General features: G+C 51.1%; 2 protein-coding genes across 3 annotated transcripts; one reads left to right on the forward strand and one right to left on the reverse strand.

Moving 5' to 3' along the window:
• Positions 1–2,734: 2,734 nt before the first annotated feature.
• LOC126571706 (serine/threonine-protein kinase D3) lies at positions 2,735–11,816 on the forward strand. The gene is made up of 8 exons (XM_050230497.1): positions 2,735–3,286; positions 4,689–4,988; positions 5,057–5,201; positions 5,298–5,812; positions 7,026–8,486; positions 8,564–8,747; positions 8,838–9,020; positions 9,118–11,816. Exons 2-8 carry the CDS (start codon positions 4,863–4,865, stop codon positions 9,348–9,350), a joined length of 2,847 nt encoding a protein of 948 aa, XP_050086454.1. The 5' UTR covers positions 2,735–3,286; positions 4,689–4,862; the 3' UTR covers positions 9,351–11,816.
• Positions 11,817–11,959: 143 nt separating this feature from the next.
• On the reverse strand, positions 11,960–21,832 carry LOC126572385 (uncharacterized). Of its 2 annotated transcripts, none has more exons than XM_050231772.1 (6): positions 21,637–21,832; positions 20,846–21,049; positions 15,981–16,209; positions 15,661–15,880; positions 13,579–13,668; positions 11,960–12,927 (listed from the first exon to the last, which is right to left on the reverse strand). In XM_050231772.1, the coding sequence occupies exons 2-6, from the start codon at positions 20,860–20,862 to the stop codon at positions 12,758–12,760; spliced, it is 726 nt and encodes a 241-aa protein (XP_050087729.1). In that variant the 5' UTR covers positions 20,863–21,049; positions 21,637–21,832; the 3' UTR covers positions 11,960–12,757. The 2 variants fall into 2 exon arrangements, with proteins under 2 accessions (XP_050087729.1, XP_050087640.1); XM_050231683.1 differs by having other exon boundaries at positions 13,540–13,668.
• Between the last annotated feature and the right edge of the window lie 1,284 nt (positions 21,833–23,116).

Genomic DNA, 23,116 nt, shown 5'->3' on the forward strand with positions numbered 1-23,116 from the left:
GGCTAAGGTGCTCTCAGGTTCGGCAGCTATGTGTGTGGGCGATGCGATGAAGAACTACATTCAACTTACTGGAACAATGCCAGAAATTAAACGCATTAGCATATATATTAAGCGATTCCGATGATTCCGACGCCCGTTCGTTCGTTCACTCGCACCACCGTTGGCCAATATTGGCGAGCGTTAAAACGGGGTTTTGTGGAGCAACGAGCAGTGTCTTCCACTGGGCGAAGGGCGAAGCAATCGCACGAATCTATATCATGGTTCGCATGCGAGGCAAGTAGGGGGTTTGATTGGTGATTGTAGTGTCACCACTGGCACCGGTAGCACAGCATCTTGCAGGTCCCCACACTAGCGTTGTGTGGATGCGTTAGCGAGCGAGCGGTAGTTATGCAAATTTTGACCACATTTGAAGACTATGAAGGAATACTCGGTTTGAGGTGCACAGATTTATTTATTTGGTTTTGTTTTGTTTTGTTTTGTTTTGTTTTTTTTTTGTCAGTGACATTTGCTCCAATTTGAACCTTTCAACAGCATTGTGTCAACAAAATAATAAAAATAAAGGTGTCTGAACGATTGCTTCAACAAGTGGGAAAACACGGTATTGATTTTTGGGAAAATCGTGCCCCTCATACGAGTGCGCGGTACTCCGCCACAGCCGCGCACGGTTGTCTCACAAACGTGCACGGTTTTTAAAGACGCACTGTCCGGGACTGGCAGCGTAAGCGTTGCCCGAATCGCCTGCGGGTGATGAAATGATGGCTAACGTTGTGCACATTCTTTGTCAGGTGCGTTTCATTTTGCCATTTTGTTGACCCTTTTCTTTGTTAACATCTGGTGGAACTCGTTTTCGCAAAGAGAACAATCGCACAAACGTCCAGAATGTGTGTTTCATCTTCCGAATGCTGTGCAAAGAATATCGATTTGATTCTGCACGTAGCTTTGGACGGTACACCATAAAACGGGCCGTTTTGAAGGCACTCCACTTCCTGAATTAGTGCCATTTGGTTGCATCATTTCGATCAATATTTCTCTAGATTACAAATATGCGGAATGAACAAACATGAACGAGACTTTCTTTTGCCTTTTTTTTTTTTGAAGTTTTAATGCATAAAAGTTCAGCTTTTATTTTTTTACACAGTCTCTTGATTCCGAAAGATGATGATGGCAGAAAGATGTATAGATCGTGTTTGCAAATCAGGTTTCAACCTCAGCATTATGGTCAAATCTATTGCCTCCCAAACATGTTCTTGAAAGGGAATCAAACACATGAATGTCACAGAGTGATAAGCCAGGATTGTAAGGAAAGTGTTTCAATGTTTCCCACCACAGTTTACTAAAACAAAACTACTGTTCCCCAGTCAAGGCTACAAGGGTAGGGGGGGGGGGGGGGTATAAGTATTTTCATGGAGTAGAACCACTTCCTTATCGATCAAAACATTGCAACAATAGGCCGCATCAACTTCGGTATTTTCGGGCCAAAAAATGGACCGTTTTTGACGATTTTGTGTGACATACCCTTACAACTTTATGTTGTCAAGTAAAAAGCATACTAATCTACAATTTCTGAAGAATATTTAATTATATTTTGGGGAAGATTGATTCAAAACTTCATCCATGGCATCAAATTTAGGTAGGCGTGTCACCGCAAAGGTACTTTTTACGGTGCCCATCGTAGCTGCGTGATGGGTCATCAGAAATATACAAATCGATACTCGTTTGAAAGATCATGAGCTTATCTAGATAGCCTTGGATTCGCGCCGTCTAAAGCAGCTGAAGTTGTGCGCTCTAATGCGAGGTGCGAGGCCCTCATTTTCACACACGATTACGACGCGCCACGATTTTTCCCTGCCATGCAAGCAGTCTGGACCCCACACAGATTCTCTTCCTATGATTGTACAGTCAATCTCCGCAAGTTTTCGCTCGGTTTTACGTGTTCTACAGTGGGCAACTTGATTAAAATACGTTGCGCTAGTGACGAAGGTACTTGTTCCTCCGAAATCGTTACGGTGGACACTGAGAGAGTCAAGTAGGCGATCCAGCACGCTGCTTACACTCCTGACAAACCAAATAAGCAACAAAATAAACGGGATCATTCACCTCTCTCTCTCTCTCTCTATTCTTGTTACCGGAAGACGAGTGAATCGTTTATGTTTGATCCAGCCACGTATTCGCTTGAATAGTTGCAGATTATTGTTACATTCAGCAACATTTAGAGCGACAACGGAGAACGGGAAGACGAAGCGGAAGAACACCATGGGTAAGAACCGTAAAATGACTCCTCACGAAGACGATAAATGTATCGAAATCCGATGCACAACGTTGTTTTGATGCCAGTGTAACGACAAATCACGTGGCACCATTTGAAGCCAAAAAAAAACCGCGCCCTCTGGTGTTGTTCGTTTTTCGGTGACCTGCCAGTGGTGCCAACGTCGTGGGGCTGCTAGCGGCAAACAAGGGTTGCCCGGAAACAAACGAGTTAAAATTACATCGGCAGCGGGTAATCAGTCGCTCCCGTATAGGATTATTGTTCCAAAACAGTTTATCGTTTGATTCTCCATGTTGCACCGATACCAGCGCGAATTCACCGCTTCCACAAACGGCTTACAATTGCGATTCGGCCGGTTTGGCAACACTAGCGACCGCCAACAGCGTGTGTACACGTGGTGTGGGGTGTGTTTGTGCCCGCTTGCCCGTGCACCGGCCCGTGTGTGCGTGTGTACCATGCGCATGACATTCCGTTGCAGCAGCGGCAGCAGACAACATTAGAGGAGGCTCTGGAGAGAAAATTTTGTGCGTGGTTCCCGTGGTGCGTGCATGCCACACGGCTTGTAGCTTCCTAGGGGGTAGTAAACAATCATGCCCTAACCCCTCCACCTGGCTCGACCTCCACCATACACACATACAACACACACACACACGATCACACACAGCACAGCACAACACACAACACACAGAGCACGCGAAGTGATCATGGTGGGCCAGCAGCAGCAGCAGCAGCAGCCAAGTGTAATGTGAAGCAAAAGATAGTCAGCCAGCCAGCCAGCGACCAACTGCCGCAACCAGCAACCCTGTCCCCGGGCCCCGGTCAGGCAGACCCTAGCTCTACCAACCAACCAACCAGTCAGCCAGCCATTCCAGAGACGGACCGGACCGAACGAACCCAATCAACCAAACCGTGGCCACCAGCCATCGTCGAGCCAACCACCCAACCAACCAACCAACCAACCGAACCACCCCCAACAGGAGGGTAGCATTGGCAGCGCGCGCGTCAAACGGAAACAGCACGGTGCGTATCACCTCGCCCATCACCCCATTCCCATTTACCTAGTTAAATGCATACATTCACACATACCCACGCACACACATACAGAAACACAGGTAAGGTGGCATCCGTGTGAGATGCGTGTGGCAAGAGCACACGCACGCGTTCCGTCGACGGCCTGACAGCGATGACGACGACGACGACGACGACGTCATAGTTTTCTCTCTGATCATCACCCGTCATGCCGCATTCGCACGCACCTCTCTCACTAACATCGACGCAACGCGGCCGGGCGACGGGACTGTCGGGAACCGCCTTCTGGACTGCTTCTGGATTCTAGTTCCCCCACCCTGGCACTGTGGCAGCCAGCAGCAGCAGCAGCAGCAGCAGCAACAGGCGGGACCGCGGCACCACCTGGCCGTCCCGTTGTGGTGCCAGCAGTAGCGCAGCACTACTAGTGCCACTAGCAGCGTGACAACAGTACCACAGTAGTGCCAGTAGTCGAAGGCCCACCGCGGTGAACCAGGCAGACGACCGGCCTAGGCGCGTATCTGGCTGTCCCAGAGCACCAGCGGAGCAGTACGGATTGTCCAGCCAGCTTTATCACGTTTATTTGCACGTATTTGTGTGGCTGGTTTGTGTACGTGCGCTTCGGTGGCCAGGAAACTAGCCCACCTACTCTCCCCGTTCGGTCACGCATTGTCTTGAAACCACTTACAAACAATCGGCATCGAAATCGGCACAGAATACCGTTAGTCGCGGTGCACTACGCTGTCACGCTGTGGCGTGCCCCTAGGAACAGTGAATTCGAACCGTCCGCCTGACCGCTCGCTCACATCGGTCCAAATCAGGTCCAACCGATGGAAACATCATCGGGAACCGTGTGGAGCATGTGCTCTCTCCTGTGTGTGCGATGATCACCCGATCGTGGGAACGGCATTCGGCCCCCGGGAAGCACGTGCGCTCTCAGTGTGCGCGCGGTCGAGAAAACAATCGCCATCAACTTGCCCCTCGCTTTCCCGCGTCGATCGTACAATTGAACGAACGAGCAACAACAACAAAACGATTCATTAACAATTGCAACTGCACCAGAGCACGCTGCGGTGCTTGCGAGAAAGAGCACACACAAAACACACAACAACAACAAAAAACCAAAAACCAAAATCGCCTGACACGGGCCTACCCGTGTGGGTGATAATGATAAGTTGATTGTGCGCGCGTGCGTGAGTGATGGCAGACCGCGACGCGAGAACCTTTGGAACCGAAACCGCCGTTCTCGCGCTCAATCATCTCGTGATCACGGCAATCGCCTGCCATTCCTTCCTAATTTAATACAAATTTGTAGCTTTTTCGTTTTTGTTCCTTTTTTTTTTCACACGTTTTTGTTCTTACGTTGTGTTCGTTTTGTTCTCTTTTCTCGGTGTAGGTCACTCCAGCATCGGCCAGCACCACGAGCGCGTTCTGGCACCACGTGCACCATCCACCACCAGCGTCTTGAAGGTCGCGGGGCCACGGTGATCGGTGGCGGTTGCGTGTTACACGTGTGAAGAGCAGCTGCACGGCCCACGGTGTGGGTGCCGCCAGCCTGCCTGGACAAACGATGGCCGGGGACGGTATCACCTTCATTTTCCAGTTCGGCAACCTGCGCGACATCATTACGGTCGACTCGAGCGCACTCACGCTGAAGATGCTCAAAGAGCTGGCGTGCGAGTTCATCAACAACAAAGTAAGGCCACGATACGCTACGGTCGCGTATAACGTCGAGTGGACGCTGAGCTGTTCGATTATTTGTAGATACCGGGCAATGGGTTGAATCGGTTGCCGGAGCGACTGCTGCTGTTCCGCCATGACTACGACTCGCACAATGTGCTACAGATGGTGACGGCCGTATCCGATATCGTGGACGAAACGCTGGTCGAGATCGTGCTGACGGCAAACCGTACGTATCGCCGATGTTCGCGACGCCTGTTCCCCGGGGCCGGCGGATTTTCACGGATTTCCTTTGCCCTCTCCGCCGATGTGTGGTTCGTTTCAGAAACCCTGATACCGCCAGCGGTGCCAAGCGGAGTGAGCCATCAGCAGCAGCAGCAGCAGCAGCTGGGACGAAACAGCAACAACAGCGGTGCACCACCGTACGGTTCGGATGACATTCCGCTCGTGCGACCGCACGCGCTCGCAGTCCATTCGTACAAGGCACCCACCTTCTGTGACTTTTGCGGCGAGATGCTGTTCGGGCTGGTGCGCCAGGGTCTCAAGTGTGAGGGCTGCGGGCTCAACTACCACAAGCGTTGCGTCATCAAAGTGCCAAACAATTGCAGCCGGGTTGAGCACACCGGGGCACTTCAGCAGCAGCAGCAGCAGCAGCAGCAGCAGTCGTCACAGAACAATGGTAGCAACAGTGGCCGCCGATCCGGCTCGTCCGGTGGTGCCGGTAGCGGTAGCGGACTGCTGTACTCGATGACGGCCGCCGTCATGCCGGCCCGCAGCCCCTCGGGTGGTTCAAGCAACTCGCTCGCCTCCGACGAGACAGCCGGCGCGGGAACGCTGTTGGTAAGAAAAATGCAGCAACTCATGAATGACATTAAGAACTAGAGAGCAGAGAGCGTTCTCCGTTCGTTCCGCCAAATTCCAACGTATACATTTACACAGGCACACTCATATACTCGTAAACACACACTGTTGATAACAAGAAAACGGTAGAAGGGCAATGGTTAGGGGCGAGTTGATAGCACAAGAAGACGTCAGCAGTAAGGCAGCACCCCCCCGGGCGCATTCCACTTCGAACAAACGATTCCGTCCGTTCGCTCCACTCAAAGTAGTGTTTGCTAGTGCAGCGAAGCGCATGTTTTAGTATTACGAATCAAGTATTGTTACATTCCTAACATCGCGACTTACAAACCGAATGTTTGCATAAGTGTTGGCCAGTTTTGGTTTTTGGTAAAAGTTAACGCCAGCCTTCGTGCAATTAATTGAAAAACGGAAATGGGGACGTGGTATCCCATTTTATTTTTTTTGTCGAACAAATCACGCCATAACGCTTCATACTAGATGTGCTCATTTATTCATAATTCGATGGAACCATCCCTGAAACAACCATGAGTGGAATGACATTCTTTAACGGCTGCTAAGCAATCACGGTTTATTCAATACATTGGCGATGAAAAGTGGATATGTTTTGCATACATTCCAAGCGCAAACAAGCATGGCTTTCCCGTTTTTTTTTGTTTTTACAAAAGCAATCCGGCAAACACTTCTGCATGCACGTGGTATATACATCTATTTTATTTGTTTTTTTTTTTACATACAATTTACCCTTTACATACAATTTACCGCTTCCCTTCTCGCGATTCCAATCGGTGGTTTTTGTTCTTCCTTTCGGGTATTATACCGCATAGTTTAATTTCCTGTTTTTTTTTTCGTTTAAGCTTTGATTGTAAAATTGGATTTAGCTCTTGAATCTAAATAGAGACAATAAAATCAATTTGCCTTCAATTTGCCGGTTACTTACGGAAACAACACCTTGGCCGGCAGTTATTTTGTTTGTTCGTTTTACTTTTAAAGTTTGGTGGGAGATGTTCCGTTCCGGAATCAATGCTGCTGCTGCTGCTGCTGCCCTGCTATCGTTGCTTAATGTTTGAGCCCCTAATTTTGCGCATTTGCTACACTCCACTCCACCCATGCTCTCACTAATAGTCTGTTACCTGTTGCATTGTTCTTTCTCACACACATGCGCATACACAAACACAACACCAATCCCGGGTAGTACGTTTCTGGCAGTGGCAGTGCGACGCGACCGAGCCGATCACCCTCGCTGACGAACCGCGGCGCCGGCCAACCATTCAAGATCCCGCACAGCTTCTCGATCCACACGTATACCCGTCCGACCGTGTGCCAGTACTGCAAGAAGCTGCTCCGTGGCCTGTTCAAGCAGGGTGTCCAGTGCCGCGACTGTCACTACAATGCGCACAAGAAGTGCATCGAGAAGGTACCGAAGGACTGTACGGGCGAGAACACGCAGCCACCGGATGCGCACGACGATCGGAGCATTTCGAGCGATCGGGAGCACGGTGGGGGGCCAGGCATGCGAGACGGCGATGCGGAGGATGAGAGCGACTTGGAGGAGCAAGGTGGCCCGGTACACTCCAGCGGTGCCACCACCAGCGGTCGTCCCGTACACCACGACGACGACGACGGCGGCGGCGGCGAGAGGAAACCATTGCAAGTGCAGGGAGCTGCTGCGCTGAAGCAAAACGGTTCCCCAGCGGGAGCAGCACCGGCGTACCATCTGCTCGATCACCACCATGACCACGATCCGGACGAGAATCACCGGCTGGAGGTGATCTGCGAGCAGTCGCGCCAATCGTCCAGCAACTCATCGTCGTCACCGAGCGCCAACATACCGCTGATGCGCATCGTCCAGTCGGTGAAGCACACGAAGCGCCGGGATGGGCGCGCGATGAAGGAAGGCTGGCTCGTCCATTTCACGAACCGCGAGCGGACGGTGAAGCGGCACTACTGGCGGCTCGACTCGAAGGCGATCACACTGTTCGTGTCGGATCAGGGCACCAAGTACTACAAGGAGATACCGTTGAACGAGATACTGGCCGTCGAGACGGCCCGGACGCTACAGGGCGAGGTGCTGCACTGCTTCGAGATACGGACGGCGGCAGTGGAGTACTACGTCGGGCAGGATCCGCTGTACAACGTGAAGCAGAACGATCCAATGTTGGCGCTACCGCCACCGGACAGTGGTGTCGGGGCGTACCTGGCCAAAAGCTGGGAGACGGCGATCCGGCAAGCGCTGATGCCGGTCCAGTCGGCCACGGCCAAGTGCGAGTCACCGGGGGCCGGTGGGGCGACCGAGCCCGAGGAGCGCGTCACCGACATGAGCCAGCTGTACCAGATCTTCCCGGACGAGGTGCTCGGTTCCGGCCAGTTCGGTATCGTGTACGGTGGTGTGCACCGGAAGACGCATCGCACCGTTGCGATCAAGGTGATCGACAAGCTGCGCTTCCCGACCAAGCAGGAAGCCCAGCTGAAGAACGAGGTCGCGATCCTGCAGAACCTGTCGCACGCCGGTGTCGTCAATCTGGAGCGCATGTTCGAAACGCCCGAGCGAATCTTTGTGGTGATGGAGAAGCTGAAGGGTGACATGCTGGAGATGATACTGTCGCATCAGAACGGTCGGCTGAACGAAAGGGTGACCAAGTTTCTCATCACCCAGGTAAGGGCGGAGAGGAGGAGCTTTCGTTTACGCGGTTACAGTTGCAGTTACCTAACATCCGGCGCCTGTTTCACTAGATTTTGGTAGCTCTCAAGTACCTGCACAGCCGCAACATCGTCCACTGTGATCTGAAGCCCGAGAATGTGCTGCTCTCGTCCGACAACGAGTTCCCGCAGGTAAAGCTGTGCGACTTTGGCTTTGCCCGTATCATCGGCGAGAAGTCATTCCGACGATCGGTGGTCGGCACACCCGCCTATCTTGGTACGTATATATATATATATATATATACACTGAATCACCGGGCCAGTGCACCCAGATTGATGTTCTTCCGTTCCCCTTTTTGCATTGCAGCACCGGAGGTGTTGCGCAACAAGGGCTACAATCGCTCGTTGGATATGTGGAGCGTCGGAGTGATCATCTACGTCAGTCTCAGTGGCACCTTCCCGTTTAACGAAGACGAGGACATCAACGATCAGATACAGAACGCTGCCTTCATGTACCCGCCCACACCGTGGAAGGAAATTTCCTCCGACGGTAAGTCGAAGACTGTCTAGAGCCGTCACGGTCTTCTGTCTCTGGCGTGGCACCGTTCACTTACCCCCCCCCCCCCCCCCCCCCTTTCTCTCCGCAGCGATCGATCTGATCAACAATCTGCTGCAGGTGAAGCAGCGCAAGCGGTTCACAGTGGACAAAAGTTTGCTGCACTGCTGGCTGCAGGAGCTGCAGACGTGGAACGATCTGCGTGCGCTAGAGGCACAGGTCGGGCTGCGCTACCTTACGCACGAATCGGACGATGCGCGCTGGGCAAGCAACGGCAGTGTCGGCAGTGCGAGTGCGTCCGGCCCGTCCGGTGGCATCCCATGACCTCTTCCACCGAAAGTCCGCTCCAATCGCTCGCCGGCGATGACCGATGTACCGGAACGGGCCGGAGGCCAACCCGAGCCGCTGCCATTCATAGAGGAACTGTCACCATCGGCAACGAGTGAACGGTCCAGCCGAGATGATGGGCTGTCCACGATGACGACGACAACGACGACGACGACTACTACGAGTCTTTCCGCATCTACCTACCAGGCGAGTGCAGCGACCAAATCAAGCGATTCCAACCACCCTCCCTCGCTGCTGCTGAGCGACTTTCGCGGGAAAGTCTACAAATGGGTGCGCGGTCGGTTCTGTAGGTTAGTGAAAACTTGAAGGCAGCAACAGCAGCAGCAGCAGCAGCAGCGGCAGAGAGCTGCGATAACGCAAAAATGCGAAATTGAATAACTCTGGCTCATAAACTGATTTATATATATATACATGTATAGCTACGTACCTACAGAGTATAGTACTTCGCCTCAGGCAGGTGCTCGACGACGCCACACCTTTACGGTGGTGACAGTCTAGAATCTCGTCGCCCAACAGCCAGGCGTGCTCAAATCGTTTCTTTTTTTGGAATCATCATTTACTACTACTACTACTACTACTTGCAAGTACCAATTAGATTCGATAACCTACTTTTTATTGGAATCTCACAGAACTGCGAAACACCACCAGCACACCCTCTATGTGCACTGGGGATGCTCATGCAATTGGTGCACCAGGTATTAACTACAATTGCGCCGCGTGGACACTTTCCATGATTTTTAAGCTAAACTCAACCACTAACTAACGTGCGAGTCTCATTCAAAACGGTACTAAAATGGGAACAGTATGCAGCAGCGGCCCGGCTACGCATGCCCGAATCACTCGAAGGACTCGCTAACTACTGCACTGACACAACGAAACGGTTTCTCAAACCCCTTTTTTATGAGCTAGGACTTTTTTGTGGGCTTTATTCTGTTTCATTTCGCGTATTTCACTGTTACTAGATACTAGAGAACTGCTACAGCCACACATATACACATTAGGAAAGGCATACTGGGATACTTCTCATTCCCTGCACCTTTTTTTTTTTTAAAAAAAAAAAGCTTTGTTTACCCTTGAACGTACTGATCCATACATCACAGCGCGATGTACCGGAGTAACCGGATGGCAGCAAAACATAAAACAAACACACCCAAGCAAACTCAAATACGATTAACTACGAACGTCGAAAGGAGTCGAAACATGGTGGCCAAATCCAGGCGGGTAACAACGCATCAACACACACACACACACGCACAAAACCGTCGCACGCAGCGTCGCAAAACCACTAGGGGCACGGCAGCTCTGGCGAATAACGGTTGCTGTTGATCGCTGCGCGCGTCTTTATTAGGAGCGTAAGTAACCTTAAGCTTATCTTAACTTTATAAATTCTAAGATGAATGTCCTTTAAAAAGGGGGGAATGAAGGGGGGGGGGGGGGGAGAAGGGCACCGGATGCGCCATTCGGATGCAATGTGTGCGTTTTTTGCCGTTTTCGGCCAACCGGCCGGCCGGAACTATCGATGTATTAATTAACGAATGTGATTGTTTATGCAGATTCCATTACTTTTTTACTTACGTACTACCTACCTGGTTGTTAATTTTATACATTCCCTCACACACACACACACACACACCTTCGCCGCACACATCCTTGTGCTAATGTAGCTCATTTTACGTTACGTCAATATATAGCGCTGCACCGCTGGGCTGCAGAGTTTGTCACTATCACCTCTTGGTATCACCCATAGTAGAACTGTATCGCGACCGGATCGAGGGAGTCAGAGACAGACGCGCGAGAGAGAGAGAGAGAGAGAGAGAGAGAGAGAAATCGAGAAAAAGGGATGGCGGTGGAACAAAAGTCTTGCAGTGAGCTAATCTATGCGTGTCGGCTGCGTGCGCTCCGGTCTGTAAATTCCTCTCTGTCTGCTCTGAAAACTCACTCTGTACACTGAGACAACATTTTCAAGTGCCTATAAACACACACAATCGGATCGGTCGGATTCCTGGTGCTAAGCGAGCTCACCACGTTGCTAGTAGCGTTCTACCGCGCTTCCTCGACGCCGCGAATCGGCTTGCTGTAGGGCAGCGGTAAGGGGGGGGGGGGGGGGGGGGGGGCGAAGGCCAGGGGCGCCACGTGCGTATGCGTCTTAGCAGATAGTACAGTAAGCCGGCGACAGTAATAGACGATGGAGAAGTAGAAGCAGAGGAGGAAGCTTTCGCTATCGCTGTATGTAAACCTCACGTCATGTCACGTCACGTCACGCACGCACGCACGCACGCTCGCACGCACGCACTCACGCATACGTACGCATACCTATCACTTGGATACCTCACGTTAACAGCGTCCTCGCGCTATCGCTTTGCATGTACTCTTAAGTGTCCCTCTTCCTCTTTCAGAATCCACAAAAAAAGGGAAACGGGGGGGGGGGGGGGGTGGCGATGTGGATAAGGATAAAGTAAGTCTAATCGCTGGCATGGGACAACAACGGGTACCGACGAAAAGATCGGTGACGAACGACATTAACAGTGAGGGCGAAAGTCCGCTCATCTTACTAGATATATTTGCTCATTTTAGGCTAGCCCCCCCCCCCCCCCCCCCCCCCCCCCCCAAACCCGCTCCACCCCTCAAAATCGCCCTTGAAAATAGGGGCCGGACATGCCGGAAATAATGCGCACAAAGTAGAAGATGAATGGGGCAGAAGAAAAAAAAAAGGGGGAGAAGAAGTCCATACGGTGGGAGCGGAAGTAACCCAACGCACAACAACCCTCTGCAAATGTAACTTAATTATTTGTTAAATAACATTACGGTAACCGGAAATGCCGGTTGGTAGGCAGATAGAGAAGAACAAGAAGAAGAAGAAGAAGAAGAAGAAGAAGAACGAGCAACCAGCCTGTGGGGAAGAATAATGCGCATTAAAAACTCTCGCACTCACAACACTCTTCTATCTAAAATTAAAAAAAAGGGGGATCGTACATTTTATTTTCCAACTAGATGGTACAATAGGACGAAGAAGAAGAAGAAGAAGAAGAAGAAGAGGAAGAAGAGGAAGAAGAAGAAACAGGAATGTGAACATGAAGGGAATGGATATTTTAAAAAATATCGGAGTGAGAAGAATTGAAATAAACTGAAGCTGCTCTCAACTCGCGCGGCGTAGCATTCGCTTCTACTACTATTTTCTTAAAATTGTGGGGGGGGGGGGGTGGGGTGAGGAGGTGGTTGTGGAGGGATGGAGGGAGCTATATTTTCCTCCTTCTCCTCCTTCTCCACCCCCTAGTGAACCCGATCGGTGTGGGGCCCACTCCACTCCACTGGGACCGCTTGCTGCGGGTTGCTGCGGGGCTGAAGGAAGCGGCGGGAGGAGGAGGGATGATCTGTGGAGTGCACTACTGTTTCAGCGCGAACCGCGACCGGCCGAGGCGCCCGATCAGCGACTTGGCGCCCGTACCACTCGTCTCCTCGCCGCCGCCCTGCTGCTCCTGCTGCTGCTGCTGCTGCTGCTCGGCCTCGGTGTCCCGGCGTGCCGCCCCGCTACCGAAGCGCCGCTTGTTGGATGCTGTTGGTGAAGGAGACGAAGAGCAAGAGAAAGAAGAAGAAGAGAACACAGAGAACGAGAACGATGCATGAGCCAAACGGTGTTTTCTCGGAGTGGAATCGGTGGAAAATCGAAGGAGGAAAATCGGAAATAAATAGACAGGAAGAGATAGAGAACAGCAGAGAGAAGGGAAGGAAAAAGATATAAAGAAAGAAAGAAAGAAAGAAAGAATGGAAAAAAGGAAGAAAAAGAGAGAGAGAGAGAGAGAGATGAAGAGAAAGATAAAACGAAGGGAGAAGAAAAGAACCAAAGGGCGAGAAGGATATTGAACGGAAAAAAGGAAGAAAATGGAAGGACCTCGACAGGACCTCCTCGTGTACACCGTCCTAATACCATGTGTTGGTATTAGGTGCTAGAGAGGCGCCGATATCAGCCTCGTTCTTATCGGTCTCGTGATGAAGCGGTACACGCCACAGTAAAGTGGTCAAACAAAATAGTATAACAAAAGAGAAATAAGAAAGAGAGTGAGGGAGGGAAAGGAGGAGAGAGATAGAGAGAGAGAAAGAAGAGAGAGAGAGAGAGAGAAAGAAGAGAGAGAGAGAGCTCGTAAGAATGATTATTGGTTTTAATTACGTTTCGTGAAGGAAAATACTATATTATCTGCAATTTTACCGATTGCGGGAGCTTTCGCCGGTTTGGGGGCGGGTGCGGGCTGCACCGCCGGCACCTCCTCATCGTCGTACGTCTTCTCCTTCGGCAGCGCTACTCCCAACCCCACATACACACCACAAGAAGAAAAGCAAGAAAGAGAAAGAAAGAGAGAAAGAGAAAAGATAAACAAAAGAACGATCGTATGGTGCTGCAGCAGCAGCAGCAGCAGCAGCAGCAGCTGGCAGTGTTCAAAGGCACAAAGGCCATTGCTCAAGGTTTCATTTGACCCACATCGCAACCCACCACACCCGGACAACACCGTGCCCCACATTCTACATTCCAGCCGGATCCATCGCTGCTCCCCGGACGCTGCCGGATTGCCGGAGGGATAATCCTTCAGCGCAACACGCGCGCACGGGGCCCACACCCTGGACGGACGGGATTCCCAATTGGAATATCCCCCCCCCCCCCCCCCCAAACAAAAAGGGCGAATCTGGGCCCGGGGGCGCCGATTTATTTTCTCTCTCTCTTCGTGTTTTAGTGTTCACTTCACTGCATTCGGTGGGGGGGGGGGGGGGGGGGGGGGTGGCAAGGGAACGGTGTGTTCGATCTGATGGTTCCCCCCACACTCTTTCGTTCGGTAATTGCGCTGAGTGGTGAAGAGGGTGGGGCGGGGGGGTGGGGGGGACTTTGTAGGAACCGGTTTCCCGCTAGTTTTGACCACGGTGCGGGACCAGCCGAAAGGGGAGGGGTGGTTATCATCAATGAATCGAATCGAGCGCGTCGTCGCACAGAGGGGTATTTGAGCCAAAAACCGGCCCAAAACCCCATAATGCTATTATTTGTTATTGAAATATGATTGATATTCGATTTAAAGCCGTAAAAAATAATGTTTGCTAGAAATTTCAGCATATATCAGCAAGAAAACGTTTTGTTTTTTTTTTTTTGTCGTGAATCTGCTCGTCTCTTACTTCTCTAATATCTTTAATTTCTCTTGGTGGTCGCCCATTTATAGCGTTTGGCTTACCCCAAAAAATTAAATTCACTCTAGATTGTAACCGATGAATCTTTAGCAGTGTTGAAATCCTGCAGTTGATATCGGAATCCATCCCATCTTCGCTGGAATTTTGCGTTGAATCGCAGAATTTCCCTTGAAACACCTTCATTTTGCCTACTTCTGAAGGTCACTCTAAAAGTTGAGCTAATTTCTTCTCAGCATATTGAAGTATGTCGTCTCCCGCAATCTTCTTGGAGCATTTTCTGTAAGTATCTGGCAGAAAATATCACCAAGAAACAGGCTGGAGAATAAAAAGGCAAACACAGCGATTAGACGAATAACTCTGGAAAACCCCATACTTCACAAAAATCTCGATAAATCGGAAATCTGAATTATTGCCGGGGCATTGCCGGGTTTGTTGGAGAAAAAGGAAGATCCAGTTCTCACGTTTTTCGTGTGTTTTTGCGAAGGTTCATTTTTGATAAAAATGAAACTGTGATTATTTATAAGATGCAAACCATAAAGAGCACTGCAAAATATTCTACCGAGCTTCGTAGATGTTCGTGCATACCAAGAGCTGGCTGTTATCTTGACTATAACTATTGTTTTTTTTTTGGCAAGAATGGCGCGACGCACCTATATTTCAGCTATTTATATCCACTTCCACTTCACAGCTGACAAAAAGGATAACGTAGCAGGGATGTGTAATCATTGTATGAGTTCTCTCTGTATGGAAGTGTTTGTCATGTGTGTCAACATTTTAACATTGTCAGCGAGGCAAAATGTTAAAACAAATATGCAAAAAATTATACTCCGCGATTTTGACCACCGTTTTTGGCGCAAATACCCTTCTGTTCTGGTCGGGTGGAGCTGAAGGACGCTCGCCCTGCCTTTCCACACACAAACACACACACACACACACACACACACCAAAAACTCGAGCGAGCGAGCGAGCGAGAACCGGTCCGCAAAGGCGGGCGCGACCGAGCGCGCTCAAAAGTTGTGCAAGAGTGTTGTGTGTGCCCGGTGTGGCCGTTCACTTTTCCATGTCTCACTTTTATGCGACCCCTGTTGCCCCCCCCTCCCCCCGGGTCCCGGGCACTTACCGGCGGCCGGTTTGCTGTTCTTCGACTCCTGGCGCCGCTTCTTCAGCGCGGTCAGCAGATCGTCGTTGCTGCGGAACGGGCGGATGCTGGGCCGGATCTTCTTCGGTGTCTCGGTCGTGGTGGTGGTGGTGGTCGTCGCTGCGGCCACCCCCAGCTCACCCCCATCCCCGGCCCCGTCCTCGCCTGCCTTGCCGTCGTCGTAGTTGTCCGCGTACTCGTCCTGGAATACAAAGTGCGAAGGGGGGGGGGGGGGCGGGTGAAAGAGAGGAAGAGCGAGAGAATGGAGGGGCGGCGCCGGCACGGGCCGGCCCGGGGTTTACCTCGGCGTAGTCGGGCGATGCGGTCGTCGTGGTGGTGCTGGTGGTGGTCGGTGTTGTCCGGCCGAGCGGTCGGCCGACGTTGCCCCGCCGGAGCAGCAGACTGTTGCGGTTCGCTTTGGCCGGATCCGGTTCGGACTGTGGGTTGGCCCGGGTGGGTGGTACCACCGCGAGCAGGAGCACCACCACCACCGCCGCCGCCGCCGCCATCGTCATCCGCGAGCATGTCACACTGGGAAGGGGAAGGGAAGAGAACCGGTGAGATGAAGAACCGATCAGCCGTACCGTGTGAAGGTCGACGGAAAGTGAAGCGGAAGTGAAGGTCTACTCAAAAACAACAAAAAAAAAATAAAATAAAATAAAATAACCCCCCCCCCCCTCCCCTTCGTCCAACGTCGCTCGCCTTCACGGCTGGCCGCGCGCGCGGGGGGGGGGGGGGGCCAGTGACCAGCAGCTGTCGTGAACTTGATCTCAGGCAAGTGTGGTTTTTCGTGGCAGGCGACATGCGCCATTCTGGGATTGCGGATTTGTGGAATCCATTCGTGAAACGACCTTGGTCGGAGGAATGGGCACCCGCCCGGACCGGACACAAACATTCACGCGCACGTCAACTACCGTTAGAATGGTTCAACGGAATCGTGAATTCGCTCCCCAGCTGGAAAGGGGTCGCGCATACACCGAACGAACGAAAAAAAAAAAAAAAAACAAAAATCCAGTGCGCGATCGTTCGTTCGCTCGATCGCGCGATCGCGGGGAAAGGCGGAACACCGCGCGTCTGCGAGCGCTCGCTGGCGCTCGCTGGCATTAGAATGTTGCTTCATCACGATGTAGCGGCGCGGCACCAACCGATCAACCGACCGTTCGATCGCCAACAGAGAGCCAGAGAGTGACTGCAAAATGTCATCACCTTCTGTTTTTTTTTACAGCGGGCTCATGAGCCGCTGCTCCGGGGTGCGGCTGCTGGTGGGTTGCACGATCCGGCTGGCGCTGGCACAAATGTCAGCTACACAAAAGGCGATCGTGCGATCCGAGAACGCCCCCCCCCCCCCCCCCCCCCCCAAAAGCACACACTGCCATGCGTCTCTGCGGCTGCATCTCGTGGTGAACGCGCGCGCACGACACCCCCTGTTTGCTGCTGCTGCTGCTGCTGCTACACGCCTAACCTCAATCTACTTACATATGATTAGCTAGCGCTGCCATATGGCTTGCCGTTACTGCTGCTGCTGCTGCAGCGCCATGGCAGGAGGTTCTCGTTTGTGTAGCGCGCCACCACGATTGCAATAGGCACTATAGTAGCTGCTGGTGCTGCAGCAGCAGCAGCACGCGACCTGCTGCCGTAACACTTTCTTTCCGCATTCGTCAGATAAGGCCCCGACTGTGTTTCTTTTTTCTTTTTTTTTTTTTTCTAAGCCGGCGCCATACACCGGCGCCGCTCCTGTGCTCCATAGTTGGCCAGTGAGTGAGTGTGTGTTTTTTTTTCTCCTCTCTTCTCTCTTCTGTACCTGCTGTGTGCACAGAACTGGGAGTGGAGGAGTGGTGTGGTCCACTCCACAATCCACAAGCTACGAAAATCTACGAACACGATCAAAATTCTACGCGTGGTGTTCGTTAAATAAATTAACAAAAAATAAAAACAAAGATGTGCAGTGGCTCAGTAAGCAGTTTCAAAGCTTTCACAACTAGCGTGAGTATTATTCGCCAGTGTGCTGGTAGTAGAAGAAGTAACAACGCAGAAACTCAATCATTCAACACATAAAAAAAAAAGAAGGGACTAGAAACGAAGAATATTAGACTGATCCCCGTTGATGATCCCCGAAAAGGCTTTAGCCAGGGATACACGTAAGCGTAAACTCGGAGTGTGTAATGCCAAAAAGATTGTAGGCCCGCGGAGCGTAAAAGCAAGCGTAAACTCGGCACCAACACATGAAGCGTAGCGTTATGAAGTGTTGAATGTTCTACAGTCGCTAAAGATACAGCAACAACATCTTAAAATATATAAAAAGATGTTCAAAAAGTCTGCTTATCTCGTCGATTGATATTTTTTGTGGCCAGAAACACATCTAAATTGAATTGCTTAATGTAATTGCAGGTGCACGAATGTAATTGCAGGTGACGTTTCTTTTATGCGATTATGACTGCCACACGAAGCGTACACTTTTTGGGCATTATACATTCTGAGCTTACGCTTCGTCTTATCCCAGGCTTTTGGCTTCGGACTGGAATTGGAATCCTTCCGATAGTAGCTCAGGCCAGCATAATGATGATGATGATGATGATGATGGAATGCATGAGCAACGGTACACCAACGGTGTATGAGCTTAAAATGAGCGTTTGCTTCTAGATGGGCTCGCACAGACCAGAGTGAGCTTTCATCGACATGCCATACTGCTTTTTTGTGATTATTTGACACCAGTTTACATAAATCAGTGCCACAACATAAGTGGCCCTGCACTACAACATATTTTTTTTCTTCCGTAATCATGTCTAGTTTTGTGTCTGAAAAAGAGCTTCAGCGGGGGGCGCCATTTTTTGTCCATTAATTTGGAAAAAAAATCAGCGATTAAATCACTTAAAATAGAGCGCTTGTAGAGGGCCTCCGGTGGCACAATGTGGTATTGGAAATCTTTCATCGATCCCAGCCAACCATCATTTTCGACCGCGAAGACCGCAAGATCGCTCCTAAACACAGTGACAAAATTCAGTGCGTTTGGTTGGATCAGCAAGGGGGTGTCGTCTATTAGGAGCTTGTTGTAGGCTTGTGGAATTGTTACGGCACCAGCAAATAATCAAAATGTAACTCATCAAAAATAAACTCATCGCACTCATCGCAAAAAAGGGTCCATAATTGGTTTGAACTCAATAAACCCGGGATGTTATACCACACCCCCCCCCCCCCCCCCCACGGCTAACTAAACTGGACCTGGACCATCACCAGATATCACCACTTCGGTGACGATCGGTCACGCGCACGCGACCGTGCTGCTCGGGTCGATTTGTATGAAGTTGTTGAAAAACGACATGACGGGAGGCCGGGTTGCCTCGCTAAAGGAAGCAATTCTTTTGGCATGGTATCGACAAATTGCTCAAAAAGGTAGGAAAAATGTACAGCTAGCATAGGGAAATACTTGGAATAATTTATGTTTTGGCTTGCTGTTTAAAAAATCGTGTTTTTTCGACAAAAAAAAAAAAAAACACTCATTTTAAGCTCATAGACAACCGGCGTAAGCTGCTAGAGTGCCGATCCGATCGATCTAGAGAGGGTGGATGGTTGAGAGAGAGAGAAAAAAAAAACGCGACGGATTCTTGTGGGATGACACTCCTGGCACTCCATCAGACCAGACCAGCCCAGACAGAGAGAGAGAGAGAGAGAGAGAGAGAGCAGGGCAGAGTAGGCCGAGCCGAGTACGCCGAGAGATGGCGGTGCGCGATCCCGTCACTTTGCGAGACCGAGCTCCCTCCTCCCTTGTGCGATTGAGCTGTGCGCCCCCCGCGGGGGGGGGGGGGGCTACGTCTTGTGCAACAGCAAAACCCCTGCTGCTGCTGCTGCTGCTGAATGCTGTCCCCCCCCCCCCCCCCTTTTAACTCGGTACCCGATATCCGGTACCAACCCCCGTGCGAGAGGTCTCACAGAAGGGTAGTAGTACAGGGTGTACCATAAAAAAATGAGAATGCTTTCATTGCTCTGTTTTGAGTATTTTTTCAACACCAATATGGCATTATGGGGTATCGTTGTGTTCGTGTGAGTCTTATCTATCAAATGATGTATAATAAGTACCCGTGCAAAAGATGTCTGTCCGGAAAAATGTATTCAAAGGCGACAGTGTCGAGTTTGCTTCGCGCCCAAGAGAAATCTCATAGATATAACAGCGGTCCTCAGATGTAATCTTGGCATTGTTTACAGGATCAAACGTTCTATTCATGAAGTGCCAAGGCCTAGGAAACACGTTAGTGATCGGCAACGATCTGAGCGCACTGAAAAAGTGGTAGGATCCGTCAGAGCAAAAGTTAGCGAAATCCAGTGCAATCCATATGAAAACTTGCATAAGAGACGAATATCTCAAGATCCTGCCTGCATCGGTTGGCCAAATATGACCTAAAAGCAATCTCTAGAGCTAGGGTGAAGCGTAATTTAATAGTGGAAAGGATAAAACATCTTTGGGCAGGATAAAACATAGTTTGAAAATGGCACCAGTTTTCATAAAATCCAATACTAAAATGAATATCGATGTTTATATCACTTTTTTGAAGGAACACGTTTTAGCATGGATTAAAGCAAACTTCAAAACACCAGAAAATGTTGAGTTTCAGCAAGATGGAGGCCCCTGCGATACGCCTTAACGGTCTGAAACATGGTTGAAGGAAAACATGAATTTTTGGTCGATTGATTTATGCCCTCCCAAGCGGTCCTGAATTAAATCGGTTGGGCTATTCAATATGGGGCGTTTGTTCGACCTAAGACCTGTGAACCATCACACCATACACGGTTGGTTCGCTGAAATCGTTTATCATCAAAGCCTGGTCTTCTAAGTTGGACACCTATTTTACCGAAGGGTGTTCTCGAATTCGTAGCCGCTTGGTGAAATTAATTGAGAAAACAGGCCGACAAACCCACTCATTTTGCTTGTTTTTGATAAACAAAGAAATATAGAGCGAATGAAATACTTTGAAACAGTAGAAAATATAAAAAAATGGCTTTAAACTTCAATAAAAGATTTTCTCATTTTTTTTATGGTACACCCTGTAGTACCCACGCCCTAATCAACGACCCCGTTCCCCGTTCTCCTGGCCCCCCCCAGTTTATGTTGCGGGTAGTTCGGGGCCGCGAAGGATGTAAAAACCCGCACCAGCACCCAAGCGTGTGCGCTTACGTTTTTGGCAACTGCATTCTGTGGCCGGGTGGCTCGGTCTCGGTCTCGGTTGTTTGGTTGTGCGGGGCGCGGGGCGCGTGTGGTAGGCGGGACCTCCTTCTTCTCGTTTTTTTTGTTTTTTTTTTTTTACTTTCGACTTCGGGCCCTCCGGGGGGTTCGTGCTGATGGTGGTGGTGGTGGTGGTGGATGATGGTGGCAGGAAAGCTGGAGGCGATACAGGATAGGAGTTGATCAATGGACTCTGACCACACTTTGACTACCTGGGGGGAAGGGAAAGTTCCCACAGACAGAGACACACTACTACAGAGTGAAACTACTACAGAGTGATAGTAAAGAGAGAGAGAGAGAGAGAGAGAAAGAGAGAGAGAAAAGGGGGAAGAGAAACACAGTTGCGCCATCGCCCTAGGATCCGCTAGTGATATAAGAGACACATCCACAAAACACGCTCCACTACGCTCCAGCACACACACACCACACACTAGCACACATTCGCACACGATCGCACGCACGCACACGATCGTGGTGTCCTCTGGTCGCTGGTCGGCTGCTTGCTTGATTGCGCAATGTGGCAGCGTTGATTGGCGGGATGTTTTTTTTTTGTTTTGTGTTTTTTTTTTTGCGTGGCGTGCAATCGGGGTCCTTAGCCAGCAAAGCGGCGCCTACTATCTCTCGCACGCACACACACACAAACAAATATACACCCACACTACCACACGCGACACGCGGCCTACATCGAGGGTGAACGGATTTTCCTTTTTTGTTTTTTTGTTTTTATTCCGCGTTAAACTTACTACTCCCAGGACTCTCTATCGGCGGGCAGCTGGCTGGATTTTATTTTTGTTTTTTTTTGGTGCACGCGCGTCCGAAATTGTTGTAAAAACCAAAAACAAACACACAGCCCAGAGCAGAGCAGAGCAGAGCCGATTGGTGATGCGGCTGAGTTGTGGGAGGAGCACGGAGCACGCTGCACGTTCGTACCGGTCCAAGCGTCGGCTACGAATGGTGCGCCCGGTGCGCGCCTGGCATCCTGCTAGGCACCGTGCGCGCACCGAGGCACACCGAATCGATCGCAACCCCCCCCCGGGCCACCCTTCCATCCCCTTTCCTTTTGAAGTGGGCTCACGTAAAGCGTGCGCTCTCTCTCTCTCGATCGCTCCTAGTTCGTGCGTGCAGAGCATGGAGCCTACCCCGTGGAGTGAGGGTTCGAGGGGCAGTAGCGAGGGGGGGGGGGTTGATGGGGGGTTGATGCGTGACGTCGTCGTCGCCGTTGGCGACCGACAAGTCAAGTTCAACCGGCAGATTAACCACCAGAAGCCACAAAACAACAACAGAAAACACAAACAACGCGCGTGAAACCAACCCCTAGACACCCTCAACCCCCACCCCGGGGGGTTTTTCTCAACGTGAACGTGAAGAAAAATCCCAAACACCGGGAACGTGGGAAACGGACACGGCGTCACGGACGCTGGGTGCGGCGGGGGGGGGGGGGGGGTACTGGGCTCCAATAGGGGGGTTGCACGTGGGGGTGGCTCGGGGGTTCGAGTGTGGGAATGTCTGCCCGGCTCCGTTCTGCGCCGAAAATTACGTTTGGTTTGGTGTTTGATGAGTGTGATGAGTTTTTTGGTTTTTTTTTTTCAATGGGGGGTGTGTGGGGGGGGTGTGAAGATCATCGAAATCGAATCTCGCAACGGGGCCCGGACCAGGTTCGGCCCTGGCCTGTGGTTGGCTGGCTGGCTGGCTGGCTGGCTTTTCGAAATGTCACACATTTCGTGATCGCGCGTGACCGTCCCCAGTTTTTCCGCGCCACCCGCGACGTTCGCCAGCAAATCATAATCGTTCAAGGTGGGGCCAGGGGGTGGGCGGAGTGAGAAGGACAAGGAAGACAGGCCGGCACGGACAGATCGTGAGCCAGATCTGGTTTTCGTTTTTGATTTTCGTGTTTTGCGCAATTGTGCGCGCTTGTTGCGCTGCTGCGCGTCATCGATCGCGTCGGTTGCGTCCCACAGGTCCCACACACAACAACCCCACCCTGGGGGTCCCCCCGGGTTCAGGGGTTTGCCGTTGGGAATGTTGGAAATGTCCGCCCTGTGCCGTCACCAAGCCGGCAAAGAGTTGTTTTTTGTTTTTTTTGTTTTTTCGGGGATGCGCACTTCATGTGCCCCCGCCCCCCCCCCCCCCCCGGCCGCGTAGGAGTACAAATGGGAAAGGGGTGGTTTTGGGGGGGGGGGGTTTGTTTGCATACAGTCGGGGCGGGGGGCCCGTATTTTTATT

The sequence above is a fragment of the Anopheles aquasalis genome, chromosome X (assembly GCF_943734665.1).
Source record: "Anopheles aquasalis chromosome X, idAnoAquaMG_Q_19, whole genome shotgun sequence".
In the NCBI taxonomy this organism is placed as follows: domain Eukaryota; kingdom Metazoa; phylum Arthropoda; class Insecta; order Diptera; family Culicidae; genus Anopheles; species Anopheles aquasalis.

Bases quoted from the DNA above. Each gene is read 5' to 3' on its own strand.
- LOC126572385 (XM_050231683.1), bottom strand. The intron at 13,669-15,660 runs GTAAGTGCCCGG...GGTTGGGAGTAG, and splicing joins GAACAGCAAACCGGCCGCCG to CGCTGCCGAAGGAGAAGACG. The intron at 12,928-13,539 runs GTAATTAAAACC...CTTCACCAACAG, and splicing joins AGTATTTTCCTTCACGAAAC to CATCCAACAAGCGGCGCTTC.
- LOC126571706 (XM_050230497.1), top strand. From the start codon at position 4,863: ATGGCCGGGGACGGTATCACCTTCATTTTCCAGTTCGGCAACCTGCGC. The intron at 4,989-5,056 runs GTAAGGCCACGA...GATTATTTGTAG, and splicing joins GCGAGTTCATCAACAACAAA to ATACCGGGCAATGGGTTGAA. The intron at 5,202-5,297 runs GTACGTATCGCC...GGTTCGTTTCAG, and splicing joins GATCGTGCTGACGGCAAACC to AAACCCTGATACCGCCAGCG.